The 27,434-nt window shown below is 46.5% G+C and overlaps 1 protein-coding gene across 1 annotated transcript in view; it reads right to left on the reverse strand.

Annotated features, from left to right (window-relative positions):
- Positions 1 to 17,009, reverse strand: part of fam151a (family with sequence similarity 151 member A) — a 54,776-nt gene extending 37,767 nt beyond the window's left edge. Inside the window, exons 1-2 of the mRNA XM_055642349.1 lie at positions 15,712 to 17,009; positions 1,986 to 2,141 (exon numbers count right to left, since the gene is read on the reverse strand). Coding sequence (XP_055498324.1) covers positions 1,986 to 2,141; positions 15,712 to 15,847 — 292 coding nt within the window. The 5' untranslated portion in view covers positions 15,848 to 17,009. The remainder of the gene's footprint in view (positions 1 to 1,985; positions 2,142 to 15,711) is intronic.
- Positions 17,010 to 27,434: the final 10,425 nt, after the last annotated feature.

Below are 27,434 nucleotides of genomic sequence, written 5' to 3' on the forward strand. Positions count from 1 at the left end.
GCACCACTTCCTGGTTCGGGAGCTGCAAGGCGTACGAACGGCACCAACTTGACAGGATTGTGAAGACCGCCAGCAGGATTATTGGTGCTCCACTCCCTTTCTTGCTGGACATATTCAGGAAGAGATGTATCAACAGAGCCATCTCCATCATTAAAGACCCCTACCACCCATCGCATCACATATTCTCCATCCTGCCATCTGGGAAGAGGTACAGGAGCATTAGCTGCAAAACCAGCAGGATGCTCCTCAGCTTCTTCCCGCAGGCTATAAGACTGATAAACGGACTTAGCCCCCTGCCAAAGTATCGCGCACCAACCACCAACCTGGACACACTGCAGCAGCTGTCGATCGGAACGCCTGTTGATGTTTAGTAGAGAGTAGAGTGTTTAATTTAATTTGTTCATGATATATGTATTTTTATTTCTATTTACTTGTTGTTATTTGTACTGCACACTGAACGGACAGTGGTTGAGCAACGTTTTTTTGTTTCCTCTGGGTATGTGAGTACTCAGGAAATAACAATAAAGATATACTGATACTGATACTGATACTGGGGATGGTGGTTGAAGCAGATACATTACTGGGATTTAAAAGACTTTTAGTTAGGCATATGGAAACGCAGGGAATAGAGGGATGTGCAGGTAGATAAGTGTTGGTCTTGTTATTATGTTCGGCACAGACATTGTGGGCTGAAGGGCCTATTGTGCTCTACTCTTCTATGTTTTCATTGTACATGTTCACCTCTCATAGTTGTAAATTCTGGCGACTACAGGCCTAGTTTATTCAATCTTTCTTCGTCTACCAATCCCATTGATAAGGAGACCAATACTACATACATTTCTCCAGGCCTGTTCTCACCAAGGCCCTGTATAACTGCACGGAGCCATCCTTGTGGCTGCACAAGGAACATCTTGCGTTGAACGTACCATTTGGTTTTGTTTCTCTACAGTTCATTTGAGCTGTTCTTTGCTCTCTATTTCTCTCCATGCTAATCCTGTTTTCTCAGGCTATTCTCTCTATCTTTTTCAGAGAATCTCTAAAGAATTCAATGAAGGTCAATTATAATTGTTTTTTTACCAATCCTAGTGCAGCACAATGGCGCAGCGTAGAGTTGCTGCCTCACTGTGCCAGAGACCTGGTTTGATCCTGACCCCGAGTCCTGTCTGTGTGGAGTTTGCATGTTCTCCCTGTGACTGTGTGGATTTCCTCCCACACCCCAAAGAGTTGCAGGTTTTGTAGGTGAATTGACCTCTGTATTTTGTAGGTTAATTACCCTTAGTGTGTAGGCTGCAAAAGTGGGATAGTCTAGAGCTAGTGTACGGGTGACTGATGATCGGCGCGGACTAGGTGGGCCAAAGGGCCTGTTTCCACGCAGTATCTCTGAAATCTGAACGGAACCACTCTTTCACTGATTGTGGCAAGACTGTAGAGTAAAATAATAAAATTCTCCAGGAATATGATCCTTCCCTACAAAGGATAAATCGGATGTGGGATGATGCTTGTAGAGAACAAGTCAGGATTGCAAACTAGACATGTGAATAATCGAGGGATTGATTGTGGAGGGATTCCCATCAAATGACGTGGTGTCCATGAGAACAAAGATGGCACTTGGGCTGTGACCATTGTGAAAAAAATGAGGCAAGCTGTTTCTCTCCTTGCAGTTTTCATTATGAATTCAACCGTAGATTTTCATACATTTCTCAGTCTTGTGGAAACATCTTGATTATCTCTTGACCATACATCCTGTTTGTTTGATAATTTATGCTCTGGTAAACTGCCCTATTCTATAATTTTTGTATTGGTTTAATATTGTCACGTGTACTGAGATACAGTGTAAACATTTGTTTTGCGTACTGTCCAGTTAGATCATACTGTACGGGAGTACAACAGATAGTTCAAAAGAGAAAATATACACAATATTGTATTACTGCCACAGAGAAAATGCAGATTTTTTGTTAAAAAAGATAGTTGCTTTGAATACTTACTGTTCAGAGCTTTTTCCATCTGGTGCTTGCTGTTTGCAGCATGGTGCCATGTCACCAGTAGGCCATCCTTCCTCTCAATAATTCCACTTTGAAGCAAATATTCCAGCAGATCTCCACCTGGGCTGAAAGGCTCGTTTGCTGATTCATAGCACCTGTCTGAAGTGACAAATAAAAACATGAATTTTATGTTAAAAGATAGATACAAAAAGCTGGAGTAACTCGGCGGGTCAGACAACATCTCTGGTGAAAAGGAATAGGTGGCACGGTGGCGTCGCGATAGAGTTGCTGCCTAACAGCGCCAGAGACCAGGGTTCGATCCTGATCCTGACTACGATCTCCCCGTGACCTGTGTGGGTTTTTTCCCGAAATCATCAGTTTCGCACACTTCATGGATGTACAGGTTTAGAGGTCAAATGTATAAATGTAAAATAGTCCCTAGTCTGTCTAGGGTAGTGATAATGTGCGGGGATCGCTGGTTGATGTGGACACGGTGGGCACAGGATGGGTCTGTTTCCGTGCTGTATCTCTAAAACTAAAACTAAAAGGTGACGTTTCGGGTCGAGACCCTTCATCAGAATTTTATGTTACTTGCTTTGCCCTTTCTTTCGTCCTTTAAAATTGTGATGTTCTAAAGGCACTGTGAGAACTACTTTTGCATGCTATGCTCTGAATGCCCAGCCCTTGGAACACATTTTCTGGCTTATTTTGCTCAAATGACGTTGAATTCTTTGACCGTGGAAATTTGGAAGAGATTGTACTTAGTCCTATTCCCTTCACTGGTGGATGAATGATATATCAGAGCATAAAGTTGCACCTAAGTTAATGGAGCATGAATTCAAAGTTGGCCCCCATTATTCCAAGATACACATGACAGAGCTATGGAGAGAAATACAGAGACACATAGACACAGCATGGAAACGGGTCCTTTGGCCCACTAAGTCTGTGCCAAATATTAACTGCCCATTTAACCCTTAAATAATCTCAAAGATAAAAAAAGAAAGCTGGAGTAGGTTAGGCAGCATCTCTGGAGAAAATTGATATTTTGAATCGGGACCCTTCTTCAGACTGCTGTGTTGTAGTGTAGTGTAGTGTAGTGTAGTGTAGTGTAGTGTAGTGTAGTGTGTGTGTGGGGGGGGGGGGGGGGGGGGGGGGGGGGGGGGGGAACGGGGGACTGCAAACAAGGAAAACAAAACCAGGCCAAATCAGGGCCAGCAACTGATGACCTCAAGGAGAGATCTGTTAGGCCGATTGTTAGCTAGAGATGGTGTGAGCCCAAGAGGAATACATCATTGTGAACTGTGGAAATGGTGAACAGACATTTAGTGGAGGAGGGGAGGGGGATTCAACATTCATACTGCTGGGTTGTAAGCTACCTAAGCAAAATATGAGGTGCTCTTTCTTCCAATTTGAGTGAGGCCACACTCTGGTGACGGAGAAAGCCCAGGTCAGAAAGGTCAGTTTGGAAATGGGAAGGGAAGTTAAAGTGGTTAACAACTAGGAGATCCAGTAGGCCTTGGCGGACCAAGCCAAAGTCTTCAGCTAAACGGTCGCTGAATCCACATTGGGAACACTGAATGCAGTAGATGAGGGTGGATGAGGTGCATGTGAACCTCTGTCTCATCTGGAAGGACTGTCAGGGTCGCTGGATGGAGTCGAGGCAGGAGGTTTAAAGGCTGGTGTTACATCTATTACAGTTGCAGGGGAAGGTGCCTGGGGAGGGGGTGGCTTGGGTGGGAAGGGTTGAGTGAACTAAAGAGTTGCAGAGAGAATGGTCTCTGCGGAAGGTGGAAAGGTTATGGAGATAGGAAGACGTGATCAGTGATGAGATCATGTTGGAAGTGACGGAAATGTTGGCGGAGAATGTATTGAATGCGGAGGCTCATGGAGACCAGGGAAACTCTGTCCTTGTTGCGTCTGTGGAGAGAGGGAGTGAGCAAAATTCCAGGATGCGGAAGAGACACGGGTGAGGGATTCATCTATGATAGGCCATGTTCACTGAAGAATGAGGACATCTCGGATGACCTTGTACGGAAAACCTCTTTTTGGAAGCAAATGCTTCGGAGACGGAAGAAATTAGAGTAGGGGGTAGCGTCTTTGCAAGAGGCAAAGTGGGAGAAAGTGTAGTTAAGAGTGTGCCAGTAGGTTTGTAGTAGATAATTCTGTCTCCTGTGATGGAGAAAGAGAGATTAAGAAAGGGGAGAGAGGTGCCTGAGATCGTCCAGGCGAATTTGAGGGCAGGGTGGAAGTTAGTAGTGAAGTCAATAAAGTCCGTGGGTTCTAAATGGGTGCAGGAGGTAACCCCGCTACGATCGTTGTTGTAGAGGAGAAAGAGTTGAATGATAGGACCAGTGTCGGCCAGGAATAGGAGAGTGTTGGTTGAGGGTAATTGGTTGGGTCTATGTTTAAGGAAGAAACAAAGGGCGTTGAGACCTTCCTGGTGGGGGATGGAGATGTAGTGGGACTGGATGTCCACGGTAAAGATGAGTGAATGGGGGCCGAGAAAAGTTGTTAAAGAGTTAAAGGGTGCGCGAGGCGTCTTGGATGTAGATTGGAAGGGATTGGACATGGGGAGATGGGATAGAATAAAGGTATTTGGTGATGAGTTCAGTGGGACCGGAGCAGGTAAAAACAATGAGTCTGTCAGGGCAGTTAACAGAGGGTATGGAACATATGGAACAAATGCTCAGAGGAAATAGTTGATACAAGTATAATAACAATATTTAAAATACATTGGACAGGTAAATGTATAGGAAAGATTTAGAGGGATGTGGGCCAAGCACAGGTAAGTGGGGCTAGATGGGGCATCTTGGTTGGGCCGAAGGGGCTGTTATATGACTCTGACCCAGTCAGAACTGAACCGGTGTCTCGGGCACTGGTAGGCAATGTTTCTACCAGCGACACCACGATACAGGCCGTGGAGGAAAATGGCTTTTTCAAATAGCTTCAGCTGTCCTATCCAATCTGAGTCACTCAACATGAGGTACAGAATTCAACAACGCTACAACCAACCAGTTACAAAGGGGATTCTCCCTTATGTAGTTAGTCAAAGAAAATGGAAAGCCACTGGATCAAGTATCAACACTGGTCGTAAAAGTAAACTTGAGAAATAAATGCAGAACTGAGCTATAAGAAACCAGCAAAATCTTAGATGTGATTCAAGGTGCAGGTTAGATTCAGAGTACTGGAGTACTGGAGTACTACCCATCAAATCTATGGCAGCTATCTAGTCGATGCAATTTAACACAGCATCTGAAGGCTGCGGAAGGTTCCATGGACATTACCCACTGGGTTAGCAAATAATTAGTCTTTGTTGGACTGGTTTCTATTGTTAATAATCCTGATTACATTCACTGTTGGGCTGCAGGTGAAAAGAATGACTATGAAATAGCGGGAAACTGTCGTAGATATCATCACCCACCCTTGGACTTCATCCTAAGAATAAGATGATACATCCGGGAAAGGAGTGATTATTTTAGGATAGGGTAAATTAACTGAGTGGATATCCCGCAGATCCTGGATATCTGAGATAAAAACAGGAAATGCTGGAAGCAGTCAGCACCGTCTGTGGAAAGACAATTGACAAAAGGGTTTGAGCAGGCACAGCATGTCCATGAGAATTCTCTTGAAGTTTTACATGTGCGCTCTGGAGATTATTCTAATGTGATGCATTTCAGCCTGATATAGCTACTGCCCTGCTCATAACCATGTGAGCCTGGAGAAAGTGGTGAATAGCCCATTCCATGGGCTCGTTATTTCCTTTTATCCATTCCATCTTGACGGTGCGTTCCATCAGGAAGACTGGATGTGTTATCAAGGATGCCTGCACCCTGGCCATTCCAAATACTCTCTTCTATCTTCTGGGAAAAGATACAGGAGCCTGAAAGCTACATGACACACTGGTCAACCCGGGGAGTAACTTCAGCAACAGACTGGTTCCACCAAGATGCAGGACAGAACGCCACAGGAGATCCATCATCCTTGTGGCTATCAAACTGCACAACTACTCCCCATTCTGTTATGGGGTAGACCGACTCCCCTCCCCTCCCCCCCTCCCCAATCTTTACTCATCCCCAATCCTTACCTCTCATTGCTTTAATTTCATGTTTCATGGATTTTGTGTTTTTACGTCTGTTGGCAGCTTAATTTCCCTCCTGGTATAAATAAAGTTCTATCGTATCGTATTGTATCGTATCGTATCCTCAGAAATACAGGCTTAATAACAGCTTTCCCATTTCTATTAAACTCCTGAACAAATGACCTTTTTCACACCCCATTCTCGGTGGGTCAGCCACGTACTCTTAACTGTACCACATTTAGTTATTCTGCTGTTGGATTTTAATATTCCTTTGCACAACTCAGAACTTGCACTTCAACCTCACATCATTCTGCTGTTTTGTATGTTGTTGTATTTAACATATAGGTAAAATATCTAGGGCATATTACTACAGAACAAATGACAGACGATGAGGATATTTATAGGCAACGAAGCATGCTGTATGTACAGGCGAATATTCTCTTGCGTAAATTTGGTGCGTATGCAGATGTGGTGAAGATGTCGCTATTTAGAGCATACTGCACACCACTCTACACTGCGCACCTGTGGTCGAACTATGGAAAGACAAGTTTGCAGAGACTAAAGGTGGCATATAACGATGCCATGAGAACACTGCTAAGGAAACCTAGATGGTGTAGTGCCAGTAATATGTTTGTGGCTGCAGGAGTCAGTACTTTAGAAGTTATCCTAAGAAATCACATGTATAAATTCATTTGCAGGATAAATGACTCTAAAAATGTAATTATTGTCAAACATAAGGGTTAGCACTACACGCCACGAATCCCAGCTGTGGAGACACTGGTATCGTTGTCTCGTTGTAGGACATTGATCGTTCTTTTAATCTGGATTTTTAACTTATGTATTGTGGGTTTAAAAATATACAATTTATGATGCTTTTATAAGTGATATACTAAGATTTTCTATATACTATATGATATTTTTTGATATGCAATGCATTTTTTTAATGTAATGTTGCCCCTTGTCTGGACCTCGAATCCGTAATAAAGTTTATTTTTATTATTGTTGCAGTTATCATTATTGCATGTATACTGTTTACTCTGAGAACTTCATGTGAGCAAGAAATTTAGTTGAACCCTAGTGCAAAGGATGATAAACTAACCTAATCAAACCATTGTTTCTTTTTCCACAGATTCTGCCGTCCTGCTGAGTGTTTCCAGCCTTTTCATTTTTATTTAAGGAGGACAGTTTGGTGGTTAAGGACCAGACTCATGATTTTGATGAATTCAGATTATTGTCAGCAACAACTGAATGAGAACTAAAAATCCAACAGGGTGTGGCTGGATCAACAATGCTCTGCCCAAACCTGTATATTGATAAACAGTATCATTAGCATTTCTGGTACTTTAAAGGAATCCATCAGTTAAAGACACTCTGAGCTCCGTGGTGTCTGTATTGATGATAATTACAGGGTAATTATGGAACTGCATGACGTGCTGTCTGACAGAGACAGAAAAGGAGGAATGCAGAGAGAGGCCATGATTCACTGAGTTTGCTCATTGAATGAAGAGCTGGCTGCATAAAATTCAACTGGATCATTTTTTATTGCGACTCCTGTAAACAATTTCTACATGTAGAAGGGTCTCGACCCAGAAACGTCACCCATTCCTTCTCTCCAGAGATGCTGCCTATCCTGCTTCTTCTTCTTGCGTATGGTGTGCACAGCCTAAAGTTGTCAGACAACTTGTTCTATTTGATCTTATTTGATTGTGCACGCCAGGTTGATTGCATTAGTCGAAACAGGTCGGACCACGTGAAGGTTGCAATCTCCCACCCCCCTGTCCCGCTGAGTTACTCCAGCGGCTTGTGTCTATCTCCGGTTTAAACCAGCATCTGCAGTTCCTTCCTACAATAATTTCTACATGCTGATTTTATCTTCAATTAATTTGGATGACTGTGAGGCTCTTAACCACACTCTGCTTGTACTTATGCACTCTACACCCCATGACGTGCGATTCAAGTGTGTTCACTGGAGTAATATAGCCATTTTTAGTTGGATAAAACAAGCAGATAATAATTTTAGTGATATTAATGCAGGGATAAATGGTGGCTATGACACCAGTGATAACTCCCTCTGCTGCAGAAAAGTGCAGTGGGATTTTCAACATCCAGCCAAAGAAGGCAATGGGACTGTAACATCTCACCTGATAGGCAGGTGACGAGAAATTCCACACCAGACAATAATGCTAAGCAGTAATGATTCTGTGATGTTTTGGGTCGAGACACTTCTTCAGTGTCTTCGATGTCTGAAGAAGGGTCTCGCCGCGAAATGCTGCCTGCCCGCTGAGTTTTTCCAACATTTTGGGTCTACATCCGATTTAAACCAGCATCTGCAGTTCTTTCCAACACAGTAATGATTCTGTGCTTAAGAAGGAACTGCAGATGCTGGAAAATCGAAGGTAGACAAACATGCTGGAGAAACTCAGCGGGTGCAGCAGCATCTATGGAGCGAAGGAAATAGGCAAAGTTTCGGGCCGAAACCCTTCTTCAGACTCTGAAACCCTTCTTCAGACTATGATTCAGTGCTGTTTTCTGCCCTTGAAATTCAGTTCCATTGAATTAGCTATGTAATGCTGCAAAACAGATGAATAATTTCTGGCAAGTATTTCTGAAAGAACAGAGCTTACTCAGTTCTATACTGAAAGTATTCTGCTAGATTTTTATGATCCAATTTGTGGAGTGGACTTCAATCTGGACATTTAAACCCTGGGCCAATGTACCACAATCCATGCCTTAGGCTCATTTATTTTTTGAAATATTCACCTCTCTGACATGTGATGTAGCATTCTGACGAGTATTATGTGAAGACCCCAACAACTGAAAAATGTTTCTTTAAGCAAGTATCATAAAGGTGAAAAATTACAAAGAGACAAGAAATTTGATCAGTCCTATATTTCTTTTCCATGTGGATACAGACATTAAATGGCCAAATGTGCCAATAGGTCTATTTTATTGTCAATGTTTTGCGTTCAATGTTTTGCGTTAATCGAGTGAGGTATTCTAAAGTTGTAAACAGCAATGGTATAAACAGCAAGGGTGGGATGAAATGGCAATTCCATGGGCTAGTTATCTGGTATATTGACCTAGACCCTGTCAATTCATGAGTGAAATTTAAACCATCAATAACTTAACTTGAAGATAGACACAAAAAGCCGGGGTAACTCAGCGGGACAGGCAGCATCTCCGGACAGAAGGAATGGGTGACGTTTCGAGTCGAGACCCTTCTTCAGTCTGGTTAGGGATAATGAAAACAAGAGATTTAGACAGTGATGTGGAGAGATAAAGATCAATGGATGAAAGATATGCAAAAAAGTAACGATCGTAGATGAAAATGAGAAGCTAGCACGACTTGCGTGGGGGAGGGATAGAGAGAGAGGGAATGCCGTGGCTACCTGAAGTGAAAGAAATCACTAATCATACCACTGAGCGTAAGCTGCCCAAGTGAAATATGAGAAGCTGTTCCTCCAATTTGCATTTAGCCTCACTCTGACAATGGAGGAGACCTAGGACTGAAAGGTCAGTGTGGGAATGGGAAGGAGAATTACAGTGTCCGTTAACTGGGAGATCAGGTTGGTTCAGGCGGGCTCAGCGAAGGTGTTCCGCGAAACGATCGCCCAGTCTGCGTTTGGTCTCGCCGATGTATAAGAGTCCACACCTTGAACAATGGATATAGTAGATGAGGTTGGAGGAGGTGCAGGTGAACCTCTGCCTAACCTGAAAGGACTGTCGGGGTCTCTGGACAGAGTCGAGGGAGGAGGTATAGTGACAGGTGTTGCATCTTCTGCGATTGCACGGGAAGGCACCAGGGGAGGCGGTGGTTTGGGTGGGAAGGGATGAGTTAACCAGGGTGTTATGGAGGGAACGGTCTCTGCGGAAGGCAGAAAGGGGTGGAAATGGGAAAATGTGACTAGTGGTGGGATCCTGTTGGAGGTGGCGGAAATTTTGGAGGATATTGTGTTGTATGCGACGGCTGATGGGGTGGAAGGTAAGGACTAGGGGGACTCTGTCTCTGTTGTGACTAGGGGGAGGGGGAGCAAGAGCAGAGCTGCGGGGTACTGAGCAGACACGAGTGAGAGCCTCAACTATGATGGGAGAAGGGAACCCCCATTCCCTAAAGACTGAGGACATCTTGGATGTTCTAGTATGGAACACCTCATCCTGGGCGGACGCTCCATAGATGGAGGAATTGGGAATAGGGGATAGAATCTTTGCAGGAAGCAGGGTGGGAAGTAGTGTAGTCGAGATAGTTGTGGGAGTTAGTGGGTTTGTAATAGACGTCAGACAATAGTCTATTTCCTGTGATGGAGACTGTGTGATCAGGAATGGAGGGAGGTGTCGGAGATGGTCCAAGTAAATTTGAGTGCAGGATAAAACATTTATTTGACTGCCTGTTACATTTTGACCATCTTAGTGGAAATTATTCCTTTACAATATTTCAATAATATTAGATTTTGAATGTTCTTAATTATAAGCAAGTCAGGATCAATACATTGAAGATTTAATTGCGTAAATGGAGTATGAATGAGCAACTTTGATTATCAACTTATCCAGACTTATTATTTCATAAGATGATTAATTGTTAATTTTCTAATTTCTACAATATATGGTTAAATGGCTATGAACCCAGAAATGGTTAATGCTCTGAATAAATGTCCGTTTTCTATCTATGGTCAGATAGGGGTGTTTGTTGAGAATTGAGATATGGATAAATAACATGATAGTTTCAAAATGCAATTCTTTTTTTCAGAAGTCATGAAAACTTTCAGTTGCAGCAAATACTATCTTGCAAGGATTTCTATAGGCAGCTCCCTACTTTGTACAGACCTGAACAAAACTTTGGAGTGGCTATAGGAAATAAAATCATCCTTTTTATTGTGATTGAACTTTTGTTCTATGGGTACTTTAAAAGTTACAGATTGAGTTTGTATTCTTCTGAATAGTACATTTGCCTAATACATAGAATGTCAAGATCAGTAAGTACCAGTAGCCTACGTTTAAAGAACCCAAGAATACATTGAGAGGTGTCGATTGAAAGATGTTCAATAACTTCAAGCCTGCTCTGCTGCTCAATACGTTTTTTTATTTTCGCTCAACTTTCCTGCTTATTTATCATAACTCTTGTCTTCTCTATGATCTAAAACTCTATCTTGCAGATTATATATTCTGCTTTTCTATTCTTCCCACCAAAGTGGATATATTCACTTTTCTCCAGGTGTAGTCCTTTTGCCAAACTTTCATCCATTTGTTTAATGTGTCTACATCTCTCTGCAGACTCTGCATCCTTAAGGGCCTGTCCCATTTTCACGACCTAATTCACAACCTTTATCATGGGCGTCCGAAGGGGGGGTGCGTAGCCCGCCCGCACCCCACCTCATGCCACCCCCCTTTTTGAAAAGCTTCGTACGGGCCTTTTTTTTAACTCGTGGACATTTTTCATCATGATAGAAAAATGCCGCGACCTACTTGATGCCACGAGTACCTACGACTAGCATCACGATCTCCTACGACCTCGTGACGACCATGCTGCAAGTATGAGTCAAGGGCAAACTCGCCAGAGGTTGTGAATTAGGTCATGAAAGTGGGACAGGCCCTTTACACCTATCATTATAATGCCATGAATGTAGCTACAACATACGATCTCTTTATTTAACTCATTCATGTAGGTTATAGATCTAGAGGCCACAGCACTGCTCTTGGTAATACCTCACATCATTTACCAACCTGAACTTGACCTATTGCCTTCATTTTTTGTTTTCTGTTGGTCAGCTGATCCTCTATCCATGCAAATACCTTGCTCCCAACTTTGTGAAGCAATCTATTATGCAGCACCTCATCAACCGCTTTCTGAAATCCAAATACACTTATTACTATTTCCACTTTCCCAACTCTGTATGTCATATCCTTAAAGGCCTCTAATAAATTAATCACTCCTTATTTCCCTTTCATGAAACCATGTTGACTCTGCTTGATTGTTCTGGAATATTCTAAATGGCCTGTTACTACTTAGTTAATAACAGATTCCAGCATTTTCTGAATAACAGATGTCAGGCTAAGGGGCCGTTAGTTCCCTGTTTCCTGTCTCCCTCCTTGTTTTGAGCCTTTGAACAAACTTGCATAATCCCTACAGCAATATAGCCATTAAATGGTAAGATAACATGAAATTTAAAATTAGGCTACATTTATGATGGGTGACAATATGTAAATTCTTACTAACATTCAATTTATCTCAATTGTAATCACCAGTATGATGCCACTGATCTTTTGCTGCAATTGTAATTAATTTAACTTTTGATGATAATACACTGTACTTTTGTGCGTGATAGCCCTTTCATATTCCCAACCTTTATAAGAAAGGTGGGGATTTTATCCAATATCTTGGTACGCCCAACCCTCCCTATCTCCTCTGCCCTGACAAACCTTTGTGATCTCTCCACTCATAAATTTCTGGATTCCTCTTGATCCTTTTTCCCCCTCCACTTGTGGCAATCGTGCCTTCAGCTATCAAGTCAAGTCAAGAGAGTTTATTGTCATGTGTCCCAGATAGGACAATGAAATTCTTGCATTGCTGTCGCACAACAGAATATTATAGTCATAAATACTGATCAGATTAGTGTGTCCATATACCATAGAATATATAGAAATATACACACATCAATAAGCAGATAAAGTTCAATAGGCTGTTATAGTTCAGAGTTTGTTTGAAATTGTGTTTGATAGTCCGATGGCTGTGGGGAAGTAGCCGTCCCTGAACATGGATGTTGCAGATTTCAGGCTCTGCAAAAACCCTACAAATAATATTTATTTCCCTGATCTTCTTGCCAATTCTCTCCCTCTTTCTCTCTCTCATTATTCCTTTAAAACGGCTTTGAGAACTTGCTGATTTCACCAAGCACCGTGACGCTGTTTGTGAATTTTTATTGATTTTATTGTGAAACTTGATGTGTAGATTGCAGTAGGTGCAGCAGGCAGACGTAGCACTCAATTAAGAGGTATAATTTTGCAGGTGTGCTGGACAGAATAAGCAGGATCTTTGGTTGTGTTACAATGCATTGTGAAGAAAACTAGTTTAGGTAAATTTACAACGAAATTCAGATGCTGTGAATCTGAAATATAAACGGAAAAGGCTGGCAACCTTCAGCAGGTCAGGCAGTATCTGTGGAAAGAGAAGTATACTTAATGTTTCTTTGACGATAAGTGTGAACACTGTTTCACATTCCATAGATGTGTATGACCTGCAAATAAATATACATGTGCACAATATCATCAGGCAATAAATCTCAGTCTAAAATTTGGATGTGTACATATAGGTGGAGGGAACTGTCTGTATCTAATATGCAGCAAATTATGGCTATCTGAATAAAGCATGAATATGAACTGGCTTCTCCCTGACTCTTGCACTGCGGAACCGAGAGATGGCATCTCACTACTGCTGATATTTACTTCACAAAATACAGCGCGTACATAAGAGTAAACAAGCTTTACTATTCTGTTAAGATCATGCCAAACTGAACCTTAGCACTGTATCCATTGATATATTTGCCCAATAAAGTCCAGCTTTCAACTTGCAGCTTTGAAAGGTCCAGAATGGTTAAGGTGCTCCACTTTGCTGGAAACATGCAGGAAGCCAGACAAAACATTTTTGGACAGAAATTGCAAGTTAATGTTTCAGGCAGAACCATTCATCAGTCGGCTAATGATGGGTTATCACTGAAAAATTAGCTAGTATATTATGCCTGAATCATAGAGGATTTCTAGCTTTTTCTGTTTTTGTCACTGAAAACACAGTGATGGACTCTAGTTGAACTTAGTGCCTTTGTTACAGGAGTGGAGTCAGCGACACATCGGAGCTACTGTTTCACCCTTACTTATTCACGGCTACTAGTCTCATTTGTACAATCCTCCAGACCACCAAAAGTTGATTTGGGTTACACGGGCCAGTTTATCCGCCTACACTACACTTTGATGCAATCTATTCAGAGACTCTAGGTCCATTGCTGCTGCATAACTGTAGCTGGTACATATTTATAATAATAATAATATTTTTTATTGTCGTTGCAGTCAGTGCAACGAGATTTAGTATGCAGCTCCAACCGATGAAAAAGAAAAGTAAAATAAATAAATAAGCTGTGTGTCGTGACCATCCGAGGGAGACAGTCCAGGGGGGGTGGGGGGCACTCAGCAGGGCCTGTTCAGAGCCCCTATAGCTCTTGGAATAAAGCTGTTTCTGAGTCTGGAGGTTCGGGCGTAGAAGGCCTTGTAACGTCTGCCGGAGGAAAGTAGTTCAAACAGTCCGTTACAGGGGTGTGATGAGTCTTTATGGATACTGACGGCCTTCCTGAGGCATCCATCTTCCTGATGGATGCTACATTAATCTGGTACTATTCTGTGTGGCTGTGAAGTCGGCATTGACATGTTGGAAGTTAGAGAACCTTCTGAAGGCAATGTAATACTAACGTTACAGGTAAGACATTCTTGTCTTGTGTTGTGTAGGCTAATATCAAGCACGGGATCATTGTATTGCGTTTGTTTGTAGTAGTCTCTTGTCGACAGGGAGCAACATTAAAATCAGCAGGATTCTGACAGACAATCAAACTCTGCTACAAGCTTTACAAAACAGGTGCAGGTAAGATCTGTCAACACTTTATAATCTATCCTAAAAGGCACCTAATGGTCCGTAGAATTTTATTCGAGCGAAGGAGATGGGTAGAAAAATCATTGTCAGTTATTTGTTGATTAACAAATGTTTCAGCCACATCTCTGGAGTGAAGATAGACACAAAAAGCTGGAGTAACTCAGCGGGTCAGCCAGCATCCCTGGAGAAAAGGAAAAGGTGACATTTTGGGTCGAGAACCGTCTTCAGACTGGAATGAATGTTAGTGCCTGCAGATTTTAATTAGGTGCAAACCAATCTAAGTTTTCTTCCCAGTCCTTTCCAGCATTTATATAGTCTTAGCTCACACTCTTAAAACACACACCAGGCAAACTCACCTTGTCCATTCACAGCTTTCCTTCACTGCTTAATGTATAAAATCTATTGAATACTGCCATGGTTTGAAGACTTTTCATAATATACTTTAACGTGCATGTATATAAATAACTTACAAATACCCACACTGCAGTGTGCATGCATTTCAGGCTACAAGTTCACAGTACTGAGACGTTGGCACATGCATGATATTGTGTGAGAGGAAGCCTGTGTGTGCATGTGCGTGTTTATTTGGGTGTCGAGTCAGTCTGAATAACAACCTGCCGTCTGAAGAAGGGTCCCCAACCCAAACGTCACCTAGTCGTTCTCCAGGGACGCTGCCTGAGCCGCTGCTGAGTTGCAACTCCGGCACCTCGTTGCCTTTTGTGTAAACCTGCATTTACAGTTCCTTGTTCCTACCATCTATCTATCTGCCTTGACATACAGTGTGTGCAGCCGGGACGCTGCAAATGTGTCGGTGCACGGGAGATAATGAAAAGGAGACTCTCTGAAAAGGAAAAACGAGCATAAATAATATGACGTGAGCCGGGTAATCTTTGATCAGCAACATCAGGCAAGCACAAGGAGGAAGAGTCTCCCCCGTGTGGGGTCCCGGGCCGACCCTTAACCAAAGATAGTGGAGGAGCTCTACTGGAGGAGCTCTAGTGTCTTTGGTCTTTAACTCTTACCTGCTTGGAGGAAGCTCCTGTAACCGGCGAAGTATCCCACCAGCCCGATGTAAGCCGCGACCAACAGGCTGAAGAAGACGCCGGCCACGACACATCGCCTCCCAACCTTGCATTGAGTCTCTCCGTGCCCCAGCATCACGGCGACCAGGCTGGGCGCTGCTGCTGCTGCTGGTGCTGCTGCTGGTGCTGCGGGGAGCCGGGCGCTTGCCGCTTGCCGCTTGCCGCCGCCGCCGCCGGGCGACCTTTACTCGGCGCGAAGGCGGGGAGGGGGAGAGGCGGTCTCTGCTTCCCAAAGCCTACCCAGTCGTTACACAGCAAATCCCCCTCGAAGCGGCTGACGGAGATCTGAAGAAAATTTCAGGAGAAGCTCGACTAGAAAAATGATTGTGAAAGAGAAAATGTTGGGTGGCCGAGGCGTAGCAGCTTTCGCGGGCTCTTGACAGCGTGAGGTTGATTCAGTGACCGGGGAATGCTACTGGAACCCAGGCTACATTGCAAAGAAAGACACAATATGCTGGAGTAACTCAGCGGGGCAGGCAGCATCTGCGGAGAGAAGGAGTAGGTGAGGTTTCGGGTCTTCTTTTATAACTCTTAAGGGGCTGTCCCACTGAGGCGACCTAATTCGCGAGTTTAGAAGAGTTTGAAAAAATGTTGTGTTGAAGACCTCCTTCGACTGTGTTGAAGACTAGCTTCGACTAGCTTTGGGAAAATTGGACTCCAAATAGTGGAGAGTGAAGACGACCTCCTCCGATCTCCTTCGACCTCCCTTCGACTATGAAGAAGACTATCTACGACTACCTTTGATTAACTTCGACTACCCACGATTACCTACCGAATAACATGCCGACCTACTACGACCTAATTCGACTAAACCTACGAGTAAAAAAAGTATCTTTTTTTTCCCATGGTGACCTTTTTGTACTCGCGGGCGTTCTTCAACATGTTGAAAAATACGGCGCAGCTAGCTGAGCCCTCGAGTACACGGGGACTACTCTCGAGCATGAAGTAGAGTCAAGGGCCTGTCCCACTTGGGCGACCTAATCTGCGGGTCCAGCTTCAACCTTCAAGCTTGAGGGTACTCGCCTCGAAAGCCTCGAGCTGGATCGACCAGGCCGCGTTGAAACCGCGAGCTGGATCGACCGAAGCGCGAGTTGCATCTACAGACCGCGCGCACACACACACACACACACACACACACACGCAAACACATCACGAAGGTGGGGGCTATGGAGAGCGGAGTAGCGATGTCTGCACGATGAAGATGAAATGGCTGCCACAGAGTACAGTAAGTCCTTTAGAAAATGCAGGGGGGGGGAGAGAAAGGGAGAGAAGGGAGAGAGGAGAGAGGGAGGGGGAGAGAAGGGTGACAGAAGGGGGACAGAAGGGGAGAGAATGGGGGGAGAAGGAGGAGACAGTTTTACAAAGTATAATAAAGTTAGCGGGCATTTTACCTACCGGTGGGTCTTCTAGGTCATGAAACTCCAATGAGCCAATCAAAATGGCTGGGCAGCGAAGGAGGTTGCCTATGGCGACCTATTTTTTAATCGAGGCCGGTTTAAATCTTGATGTAAAAAAAGCAGCAACCTAGATGAAGCCTCGACCAGGTGGAAACCACTTTCGACCATTAGGGAGAGCGACCAAAACTTCCTGTGACCTCGTGGCGACATTGCAGCAACCATGGGTGGCAGGCATGGTCACCAGAGGGCCTGTTTTCTAACACACTTTTAAGACGGTTAGGTTAGAGGGGCCGGTTAGAGGTAAAAAAAAAGCATTGTTGCCTTAACTACTATAAGCCAAAGTAACGCATAATCTGTAGGAGGGATGAGTGCCCATGAGGTGAGCGGAGAGAAAAAATTGGCAATGAGAACTGTGAGAGAAACAGGTAAAAGTGACTGTGGTGAATAAAGATTAATGACTGACGGCAAGGGAACTGACAGTGTGATCTGGGACTGTGAATATCGGAGTGCCAGTGGCAACTGAGAGTGAGGATAGTAGTAGAGTGACCGTGTGAACCAGAGGTATAGAGAAGAGTGGCAATATGAGCTGGGAGTGCAGAGGGAAGAATGACAGTATGAACCGTGGTGTGGAGAGAAGAGTAACATCATGAACTGGGAATGAGGAGAGAAGAATGTAGAAGACAATGTGAACTGAGTGTGCAAATTAAAGTGGAAAGTTTGACTCGGAACAGTAAAAGGAGTAACAGTGTGACTGAAGTAAAGTCGATGTAAAGTGTTTGGGTGGCAGTGGAATCGCATTGTGAACTGTGTAGGGTGGAAATGATCCATGTTTCAGCCCTGTAAATATATAAATATTTGGTCAAGAAGGAACTGCAGATGCTGGAAAATCGAAGGTAGACAAAAGTATTGGAGAAACTCAGCGGGTGCGGCAGCATCTATGGAGCGAAGGAAATAGGCCGAAACCCTTCTTCAGACATAAATATATATTTTCCAATATAAATATTTAGAAAAGATTGACATCGAACTTATAATTGAAGTAGAAGTAATTAAACAACCTGGAAATGTTCTCTGTAAAATGTGCCTGAATCTCTTCAGCGCCTGCTGCAATGTTCTCCACTGTTTTGCAATACTGGGTAAAACTGCATGCAATGCACTGTCCTCTTTCAATCTGCCAGCCAAAATTGGAGGGATTCCTCAGGATGTCAGTCTTTCAATCTGCCGGTCAACATTGGGTGGTTTCCTCGATTCACCTCTTGTCCTAACATCTGATTGTTCTTTATGCTGCTGCTTTATTCCAAGACCTCTTTCAGTATTTAAAGTGTGAGATTCCTGATATTAAAATCAGGTATTGCACTTGGAGCATAAGGTTCATTTCCACACTGAGACAGGAGAGTAACCCAAAGTCTCAGCTGTTTAACAGTAGCACTTTAAGGAAATATGGAGACATTTGTGACAGAGGAGTTTTGTTCAAGTTCATGTTCAAGTTCAAGTGAGTTTATTGTCATGTGTCCCTGTATAGGACAATGAAATTCTTGCTTTGCTTCAGCACACAGAACATAGTAGGCATTTACTACAAAGCAGGTCAGTGTGTCCATATACCATAATATAAATATATACACACATGAATACATTTTGGGGACAGAGATTGATCTGAGTTCCTCTCTGATGAAAGAGTGACCATTGAAGTCATGTTTGACAAAGGGTGCTCTAGTTTAGTGTGCAAAAACCAAATGTAACTTTTGGTTTCCTACATTTTTTGAGACTAAAAATCTCTTAATTACTTAAGCCCCTGTCCCACTTAGGCGATTTTTCCAGCGACTATAGGCGACTAGGCTGTCGCCAAAAAGGTCGCGGGTGACGCCTGTATGGTCGTGAGTAGTCTCCTCAAGTCGCCTAAAGAGTCGTAACGTTTTTCTGGTCACCGCTGGATTTTTAAATGTTCAAAACTTTTCGGTGACTGTGGGCTTGCCGTAGCTTGTCTTCTCCTGTTGTAGGTGCTGTCGTAGGTTGTCGCCAGGATGACGTAGGTTGTCGCCAGATGACTTTGGTTGTCGCTGGGTGCTGACTTTGGTGAATTCCATTGGGACTACTTACCGCAAACGGTGACAGGTACCAGCGACTGAATTGTTTTCAGTTGTCGCCGACAGGGTCGTTGCTTGTCGTAGCTTGTCGCGCGCGGATATAGGTTGACTTTGGTTGTCGTGGATTGTTGCCCGTGTGGTTGTAGGTGTGGTCGTAGATGTGGCTGTAGGTGAACACCCTAATAGGTCACTGGTTGTCGATAGCTTGACCTCAACTAGGTGGTAGGTTGTCGTAGCTTGTCGCACACATTGTCGTAGGGGAATCCAGTCGCTGCTTTTTCAGCGACCTGCTACAATTGTGACAATCATCGGCAGTCGCCGCAAAAATTGCCTATTTGGGACAGGCCCTAAAGGAAGCATGTTTAAACTGGACCCACTTGCCACTATATCCCCTAAATACCTCAAAATATTTGCATCAGAAGGTAAAGACAACAGCATTGGGAGAATAGGCAATTTACCTTTCCTGCCTTTATGCTGCTTATTAATGTACACGGGTTAATGGGTTTTGGTCAATTCTTTACTTTTTATTGACATTGTAAACAGCTGCAGTGAATGACCTGGCATGTTCTGCGAAGAGCTAGAGACCTGAGGCTGATTTAAGCATTTGTGTTCTACTGTACATGCAGCGTGATTAATTCTGAATTACGATTCACCATCAGACTCATCTGTCTTATACTTTCTCAATTGCACTGGAATCCACTCTTGTACACTGCAAGGGCCTGGAAGAGAGCGGTAAGATCATCCATGACGCCTCTCACCCTGGCCACAAACTCATTGAAGCACTTCCCTCTGGAAGGTGACTCCGGAACGTCAAAGCCGCCACAGCCAGACGTAAAAACAGCTTTTATCCACGAGTAGTTGCTCTACACAATAACCAAAAATCTGTAGCCTCCTTTTGCTCTGGTATTTTATTTCATTCACATGTTTAAACTATAATGTTTTATTATTAATGTTTAATGTGTCATTTTTAATTGTTACTGTATGTCGTGTTGTTACTTGCGAGCGGAGCACCAAGGCAAATTCCTTGTATGTGTACATCAATCAATCAATCAATCAATCAACCTTTATTGTCATCTTGCAAGCAACAGTTGTACAGTGCAAAATAAAAAGACGTTTCCCAGGGAATACCGGAGCATCGCACATGAAATTTAAAACATTTCACACATAATAACACTAAAAACAATCCAGTCCCTGATGGAACAGTATAAATAGTTAAAAGCAGGTAAAACAACAACGTTAAAATACAGTAAAACCAATCATAAAAATGTCCGGGGCAGCTGATTTGAGTGGCCAGTGCCAGTTATTAAAGTGTCCGTGCCAAGCCGCAGAATCAGGTGACTGAGTACAGAGTGACTGTTTAGCAGCCTCACAGCCTGTGGCAGGAAGCTGTTTAGCAATCTTGTAGTCCGGGCTTTGATGCTGCAATATCTCTTGCCTGATGGCAGGAGACCCAGGTGTATGTGGAGGGGGTGCAGTTTGTCCTTAGCAATTCTCTGAGCTTTTTTCAGACAGCGGCTCTGGAACAGTTCATGTACCGAGGGTAGGGAGACGCCAATGATCCTCTCTGCTCCCCTCACTACCCTCTGCAGAGCCTTCCTGTCCGAGCAGTTGCAGGTGGAGTACCACGTATTTATGCAGTACGTGAGTACAGACTCCACCGTACCCGTGTAGAATATCCGTGGCCAATAAACTTATTCATTCATTCATTATTATTTTTGCAGTCATTGAATGTTACTTCAGTCCCCATAGATTCCGAATAGCAGAAAACAATGTTTAATGATCATCACTCTGTGTCAGTCTGCCCTCTCCTCATTCTCATCCACTTCACCTCCCGGTACTTTTCCACTGTCCCTCCTTCTCCTCACCTGCCTGCCTGCCACTCCCCTCTCATCAGCCCAACTCTCCTCACCTGTTGCACTCAGTTGCCTCTGATCACCTATTAACCCGGTATATAGACTCTCCTCACCATTCACACAGTGCCAGATTGTTGCAGCATTCATGCAAGACTCTCCAGCGTTTTCCCGACTACCTACACAAATTCGAACCTGCCTGCCCCTGACCATTCCGTCCTGTCGTCTTCCCGGATATCACCTCAGCCTTCTGTCCCCGACCACGGCCTTCGTCCCGTACCTCCTGGTTTCTGTCTGCCTCTCTCCTGGGCTGTTTGGTGTATCCCTGCAACGGCTCCTCGACTTCCTGCCTGGCTTTGACTCTCCTTTCGTCTGTCCGTCGCTGGTTTGTTTGCATCGTGTGTTGGATCTCCTGTTTACCGGACCTTCTGCTACCCCGACTACGTCTCCTGCCTGCCCCTCTTCGGAACCCTCGCTCAATCCTGAGCCTCTGTGTGAGTGCGGTGTACCCATTCCGGTGTTTCTACTCTGTGCTGCTATTGGGTCCAAGCTATACCCGTTACAGTACAATCTGGCCAACAATGGACTCAGCGCACACAACGTCTCCGTCAAACCGCTTCGAGAGGATTGAGCACACGCTCCTGCAGCACGAAGCTATGCTCACTGCCTCCAACTCCGAGGTTCGACAGGCTGTGTCAAACCAAGAGCAAGCATTGGTTGCACTAGCCACCCAGGTCCAACGGCTGACGACCACCCTCGCCCAGGCTACACCCCAGGCTTCGCCTCCAACTCCGACAGCACCAGCTCCCGGTCCGCCAGGACCATCACCTGAGCCCCGGGTGGGAACCCCGGAGCGCTACGCTGGAGACCCAGAGGGCTGCAACCCATTCATCACGAACTGTTCCATTCTCTTCGCCCTACAGCCCTACACCTTCGCCCAGGAAGCGGCGAGAGTGGCGTTTACCATTAATCACCTGACTGGCAGAGCTCGGCTGTGGGGAATGGCTGAATGGGAGCGACGCACGCCGGCTTGCTCCTCTTTCCAGGCCTTCGCCGCGGAGCTTCGCAAGGTGTTCGGTGAGGTTTCGATGGGTCCGGACGCTGTGGGAGGTCTGCTGGGGTTGAGCCAGGGGAACCAGACAGTCACTGACTTCGCCATCGACTTTCGCACAAGGGCCCGTCAGAGTGATTGGAACGACCCGGCCCAGTGTGACACTTTCTTGCTGGGTTTGAATGACTATCTCAAGGATGAGTTGGTGTCCCACGACCTTCCTTCTTCTCTGGATGGGCTTATCGAGCTAACTACCTGTCTGGACCAATGCATCCGGGTGAGACGTCGGGAGAGGCGACAGGGACGGGCGGTCGTCAGCTATCCCCCCCCAAGCTCGTTTTCCTCCGGAGACTGGACTACCCTCGTCAGGGCAACCGTCGAGGCAATCCGAACCCATGCAGGTGGGTCGCACCAGTCTCACCCCCGAGGAACGGGAACATCTGTCTCGACTGTGGCCTGGCGGGTCATTATATCTCCAAGTGTCCAGTAAAAGGCCAGACTCGCCAGTAGCGGAGGAATTACTGGTGAGTCGAACCTCTGAACTTTCCTCTGCCCGACGCCCTCTTTGTCATGCCCGTCTGATGTTGTCTGATGGTTCTCACACCCTCGCCACCTTCATAGACTCGGGTTGTGACAGTAATCTTATGGACATGGAACTAGCCCGCCAGCTAGGCATCAGTTGTGTTCCCCTGCCTAAACCTGTTCCCGCCAACGCCCTCGACAGCCATCTCCTGGGTACTGTTTCTCACCAGACGGTCCCAGTGCGCATGCTCCTGTCTGGTAATCACCATGAGACCATCCAGTTCCACATCCTGCAGTCTCCCCGTCTTCCCCTCATCCTGGGTTACCCCTGGCTTTGGCGACACAACCCCAACATCGACTGGAGGACGGGGGTCATCTTGGGTTGGAGACCTTCCTGCCACCAAATGTGCCTGAAGCAAGCCTCAGCTCCTCAACCCGCCACCTGCTCCAGTTCTGCTCCAGATCTGACGGGGTCCCAGCCGAGTACCATGACTTTGGGGAGGTTTTTAGCAAGTCTAGGGCCACCTCCCTTCCTCCTCATCGGCCCTATGAATGCGCCATAGACCTCCTGCCTGGTTTTGCTCCTCCTAGGGGTCGCCTTTACTCCCTGTCCGCCCCTGAGAGAGGCGCCATGGAGAAATACATGAACGACTCCTTGGCTGCTGGTCTCATCCTTCCCTCCTCGTCTCCTGCTGGGGCTGGGTTCTTCTTCGTGGAGAAGAAGGACAAATCTCTGCGTCCCTGCATAGATTACCGGGGGCTCAACGGCATCACGGTGAAGAATCGCTACCCTCTCCCACTCATCGCCTCTGCTTTTGAGCTCCTGGAGGGGGCCACCATCTTTTCGAAGTTGGATCTACGCAACGCCTACCACTTGGTCCGCATCAAAGAGGGAGATGAGTGGAAGACTGCCTTCAACACTCCCACGGGACATTATGAATACCTGGTGATGCCCTTTGGCCTCACCAACGCCCCGGCCGTCTTCCAGGCTTTGGTCAATGACGTTCTCAGAGACATGTTAAACAAGTACGTGTTCGTCTATCTTGATGACATCCTCATCTTTTCACGGACCAAGGAGGAACACGTACACCACGTCCAGGCAGTTCTACATCGGCTCCTGGAGAACTCGCTCTTCGTTAAAGCTGAGAAGTGGGAGTTTCACTCCCCGTCAGTCTCCTTCCTAGGATACATCGTTGGCCAAGGGAACATCAAGATGGACCCCGTCAAGGTCTCTGCTGTCACCACCTGGCCTGTTCCTGACTCCCGCAAGCAGCTCCACAGGTTCCTGGGGTTCGCCAATTTTTACCGACGGTTCACCCATGGCTACAGTACTGTGGCCGCACCCCTCACGGCACTCACCTCCTCCAAGGTTCCGTTCCGGTGGTCTGCGCGGCCGATGAAGCTTTTCAGACACTCAAGACACGGTTTACATCGGCCCCCATCCTCCAAGTTCCGGACTCAGAGAGACAGTTCGTGGTGGAGGTGGACGTCTCCGACGTGGGGGTGGGAGCTGTTCTGTCCCAGCGGGCTGCCGGGGACCAGAAGCTCCATCCATGCGCCTTCTTCTCCCGACGCCTGACCCCTGCTGAGAGGAATTATGACATTGGCAACCGAGAACTGTTGGCGGTTAAGTTGGCGTTGGAGGAATGGCGTCACTGGTTGGAGGGAACCGAGCAGCCTTTCTTGGTTTGGACTGACCACAAGAACCTTGAATACCTCCAGTCAGCCAAGAGGCTCAACTCTCGTCAGGCCCGCTGGTCTCTCTTCCTCACCCACTTCAACTTCTCCCTCTCCTGCCGACCTGGGTCCCGCAACGTGAAGCCCGATGCCCTCACTCGGCAGTTCCTGGCGAAGGAGGAGCCTGCCTCTGGCCCCAAGACCATCCTCCCGTCCTCGCACAGGGTTGCCTCCCTCACCTGGGAGGTGGAGGAGAAGGTCAAGGCGGCCTTGGAGAACCAGCCGGGACGCAGCGCATGCCCTCCTGATCGCCTGTTTGTGGTTTCTGCCCTGCGGTCCGACATCCTTCAGTGGGCCCACAGCTCTCGACTCGCATGTCATCCCGGCATTCAGCGGACCAAGGAGATGGTGCTACGGAGGTTCTGGTGGGCATCGCTGGAGGAAGACACTCGGGAGTTTGTCAATGCCTGTCCCGTTTGCAACCAACACAAGGTCTCACACCAAGCTCCTGCGTGTCATCTGCTTCCACTGCCTGTACCCCATCGACCATGGTCCCACATCTCCCTGGACTTTGTTACCGGTCTACCCCCATCCAGTGGTCACACCACCATCCTGACCGTGGTCGATAGATTTAGCAAGATGGCTCACTTCGTGCCCCTGCCCAAGCTTCCGTCAGCCAAGGAAACTGCCGAGCTCATGTTACTCCACATCTTCAGGCTCCATGGTCTCCCCGTCGATGTGGTCTGTGACCGGGGACCCCAGTTTGCCTCTGGGTTCTGCAGGGAGTTCTGCACGCTTGTGGGGGCCACCGTGAGTCTGACGTCCGGATTTCATCCCCAATCCAACGGCCAGACTGAAAGGAAGAATCAGGAGATGGAGATGGTGCTGCGGTGCATGGTGTCCAAGCATCCCTCCTCCTGGTCCCAGCAGTTGTTGTGGGTGGAGTACGCCCACAACACCCTGACACGCTCGGCCACTGGGCTCTCCCATTTCCAGTGTGCCTACGGGTTCCAGCCTCCACTGTTCCCGGCGCTGGAGAAAGAGGTTTCCTGCCCGTCCGTCCAGGCCTTCATTCGTCGCTGCCGCAGGACGTGGACCCAAGCCAGGGCGGCTCTTCTCCGCTCCGTGGACCGTTACGCCACGGCTGCCAACCGTCACCGCACCCAGGCCCCCACCTACCTCACGGGCCAGAAGGTGTGGCTGTCGACCCGGGACCTTCCCTTGAGGGTGGAGTCCAAGAAGTTGGCACCCAAGTTCGTCGGTTCCTTTGCGATCCAGAAGGTCATCAACCCAGCGCCTGTGAGGCTCAAGTTGCCTCGTTCCATGCAGGTCCATCCTACATTCCACGTGTCCAGAGTAAAGCCAGTCCGGGAGAGCTCCCTGGTCCCTGCAGTCCCTCCTCCTCCACCTCCTCATCTCATCGACGGAGGCCCCGTCTTTACGGTGCACCGCCTCCTGCGCTCCCGCCGTCGCGGGAGGGGTCTCCAATACCTGGTCAATTGGGAGGGTTACGGTCCAGAGGAGAGGTCCTGGGTTCCTGCTCGACACATCCTGGACGTCTCCCTCAACAGGGAGTTTCACCGGCGTCATCCCGACCAGCCGTCCAAGTCCGCCACTCATAGAGGGGTCGCCGTCCCTGAGACTCTGTCCCCTCTTCCGTCTGAGGCGCCCAGTGACAATGAAACGGAGCTTTCCTCTGATGGAGGAGGATGCGGACATAGATGTCTCGGACGAATATTAGCCCTCCTCCGGTCCCCCTCCTCCCACCCAACTCTGCGTGGGATTGGGTTTATTTTCTTTATTGTTTTTTGTTTTAGTTTTGGGACGTCAGGAGCCGTCCCTTGAGGGGGGGTTCTGTCACAGTCCGCCCTCTCCTCATTCTCATCCACTTCGCCTCCCGGTACTTTTCCACCGGTCCCTCCTTCTCCTCGCCTGCCTGCCTGCCACTCCCCTCTCATCAGCCCAACACTCCTCACCTGTTGCACTGAGTTGCCTCTGATCACCAATTAACCCGGTATATAGACTCTCCTCATCGTTCACACAGTGCCAGATTGTCGCAGTATTCATGCAAGACTCTCCAGCGATTTCCCGACTACCTACACGGATTCGAACCTGCCTGCCCCTGACCATTCCGTCCTGTCGTCTTCCCGGATATCACCTCAGCCTTCTGTCCCCGACCATGGCCTTCGTCCCGTACCTCCTGGTTTCTGTCTGCCTCTCTCCTGGGCTGTTTGGTGTATCCCTGCAACGGCTCCTCGACTTCCTGCCTGGCTTCGACTCTCTTTTCGTCTGTCCCTCGCTGATTTGTTTGCATCGTGTGTTGGATCTCCTGGTTACCGGACCTTCCGCTACCCCGACTACGTCTCCTGCCTGCCCCTCTTCGGAACCCTCGCTCAATCCTGAGCCTCTGTGTGAGTACGGTGTACCCATTCTGGTGTTTCTACTCTGTGCTGCTATTGGGTCCAAGCTTTACCCGTTGCACTCTGAGCATTTAAAATATCAGATAGTAAATTTAAAAAAAAAAAAGAGAATCTCTGAATCAAGTAATTAGCATCATTTAGTGAACTATCCACCTAGTTAGCATGCCCCCACTCCGCCCCACATCCCTCTCCCTCCAGCACCATTCCAAACATCTCGGTGGATCGGTCAACTTGGTTCCACAAGGATAAATAACTAGAAAATGGCTGGCCTGCATGGAGACCTGATAGAAGTATATAAATTATGTGAGGCATAGACAGGGTAGACAGTCAGAACCTATTTACTTGGATGGAAGTATATCAAATATTAGAGGGCACAGCTTTAAGGTGAAAGAGACAAAGTTTAAAGGAGATGTGTGGGGCAGATAAGGGTTGGCTTTGGCGTGATGTTCGGCACAGACACTGTGGGTCAAAGGTCTGGTTTCTGTGCTGTACTGTTCGATGTTCTAAGAGTTCCTGATGGGGTCTGAAATTGTGTGTCAAATAACTGGTCACAATCTTCACCAACATCTTCGACCTCTCACTCCAACAATCTGCTGTCCCTACCCGCTTCAACAAAATCTCCATTCCAGACCCTGAGAAAAATAAACTGTCCTGTCTCATTGACT

The sequence above is a fragment of the Leucoraja erinacea genome, chromosome 10, assembly GCF_028641065.1.
Source record: "Leucoraja erinacea ecotype New England chromosome 10, Leri_hhj_1, whole genome shotgun sequence".
Classification (NCBI taxonomy): Eukaryota; Metazoa; Chordata; class Chondrichthyes; order Rajiformes; family Rajidae; genus Leucoraja; species Leucoraja erinaceus.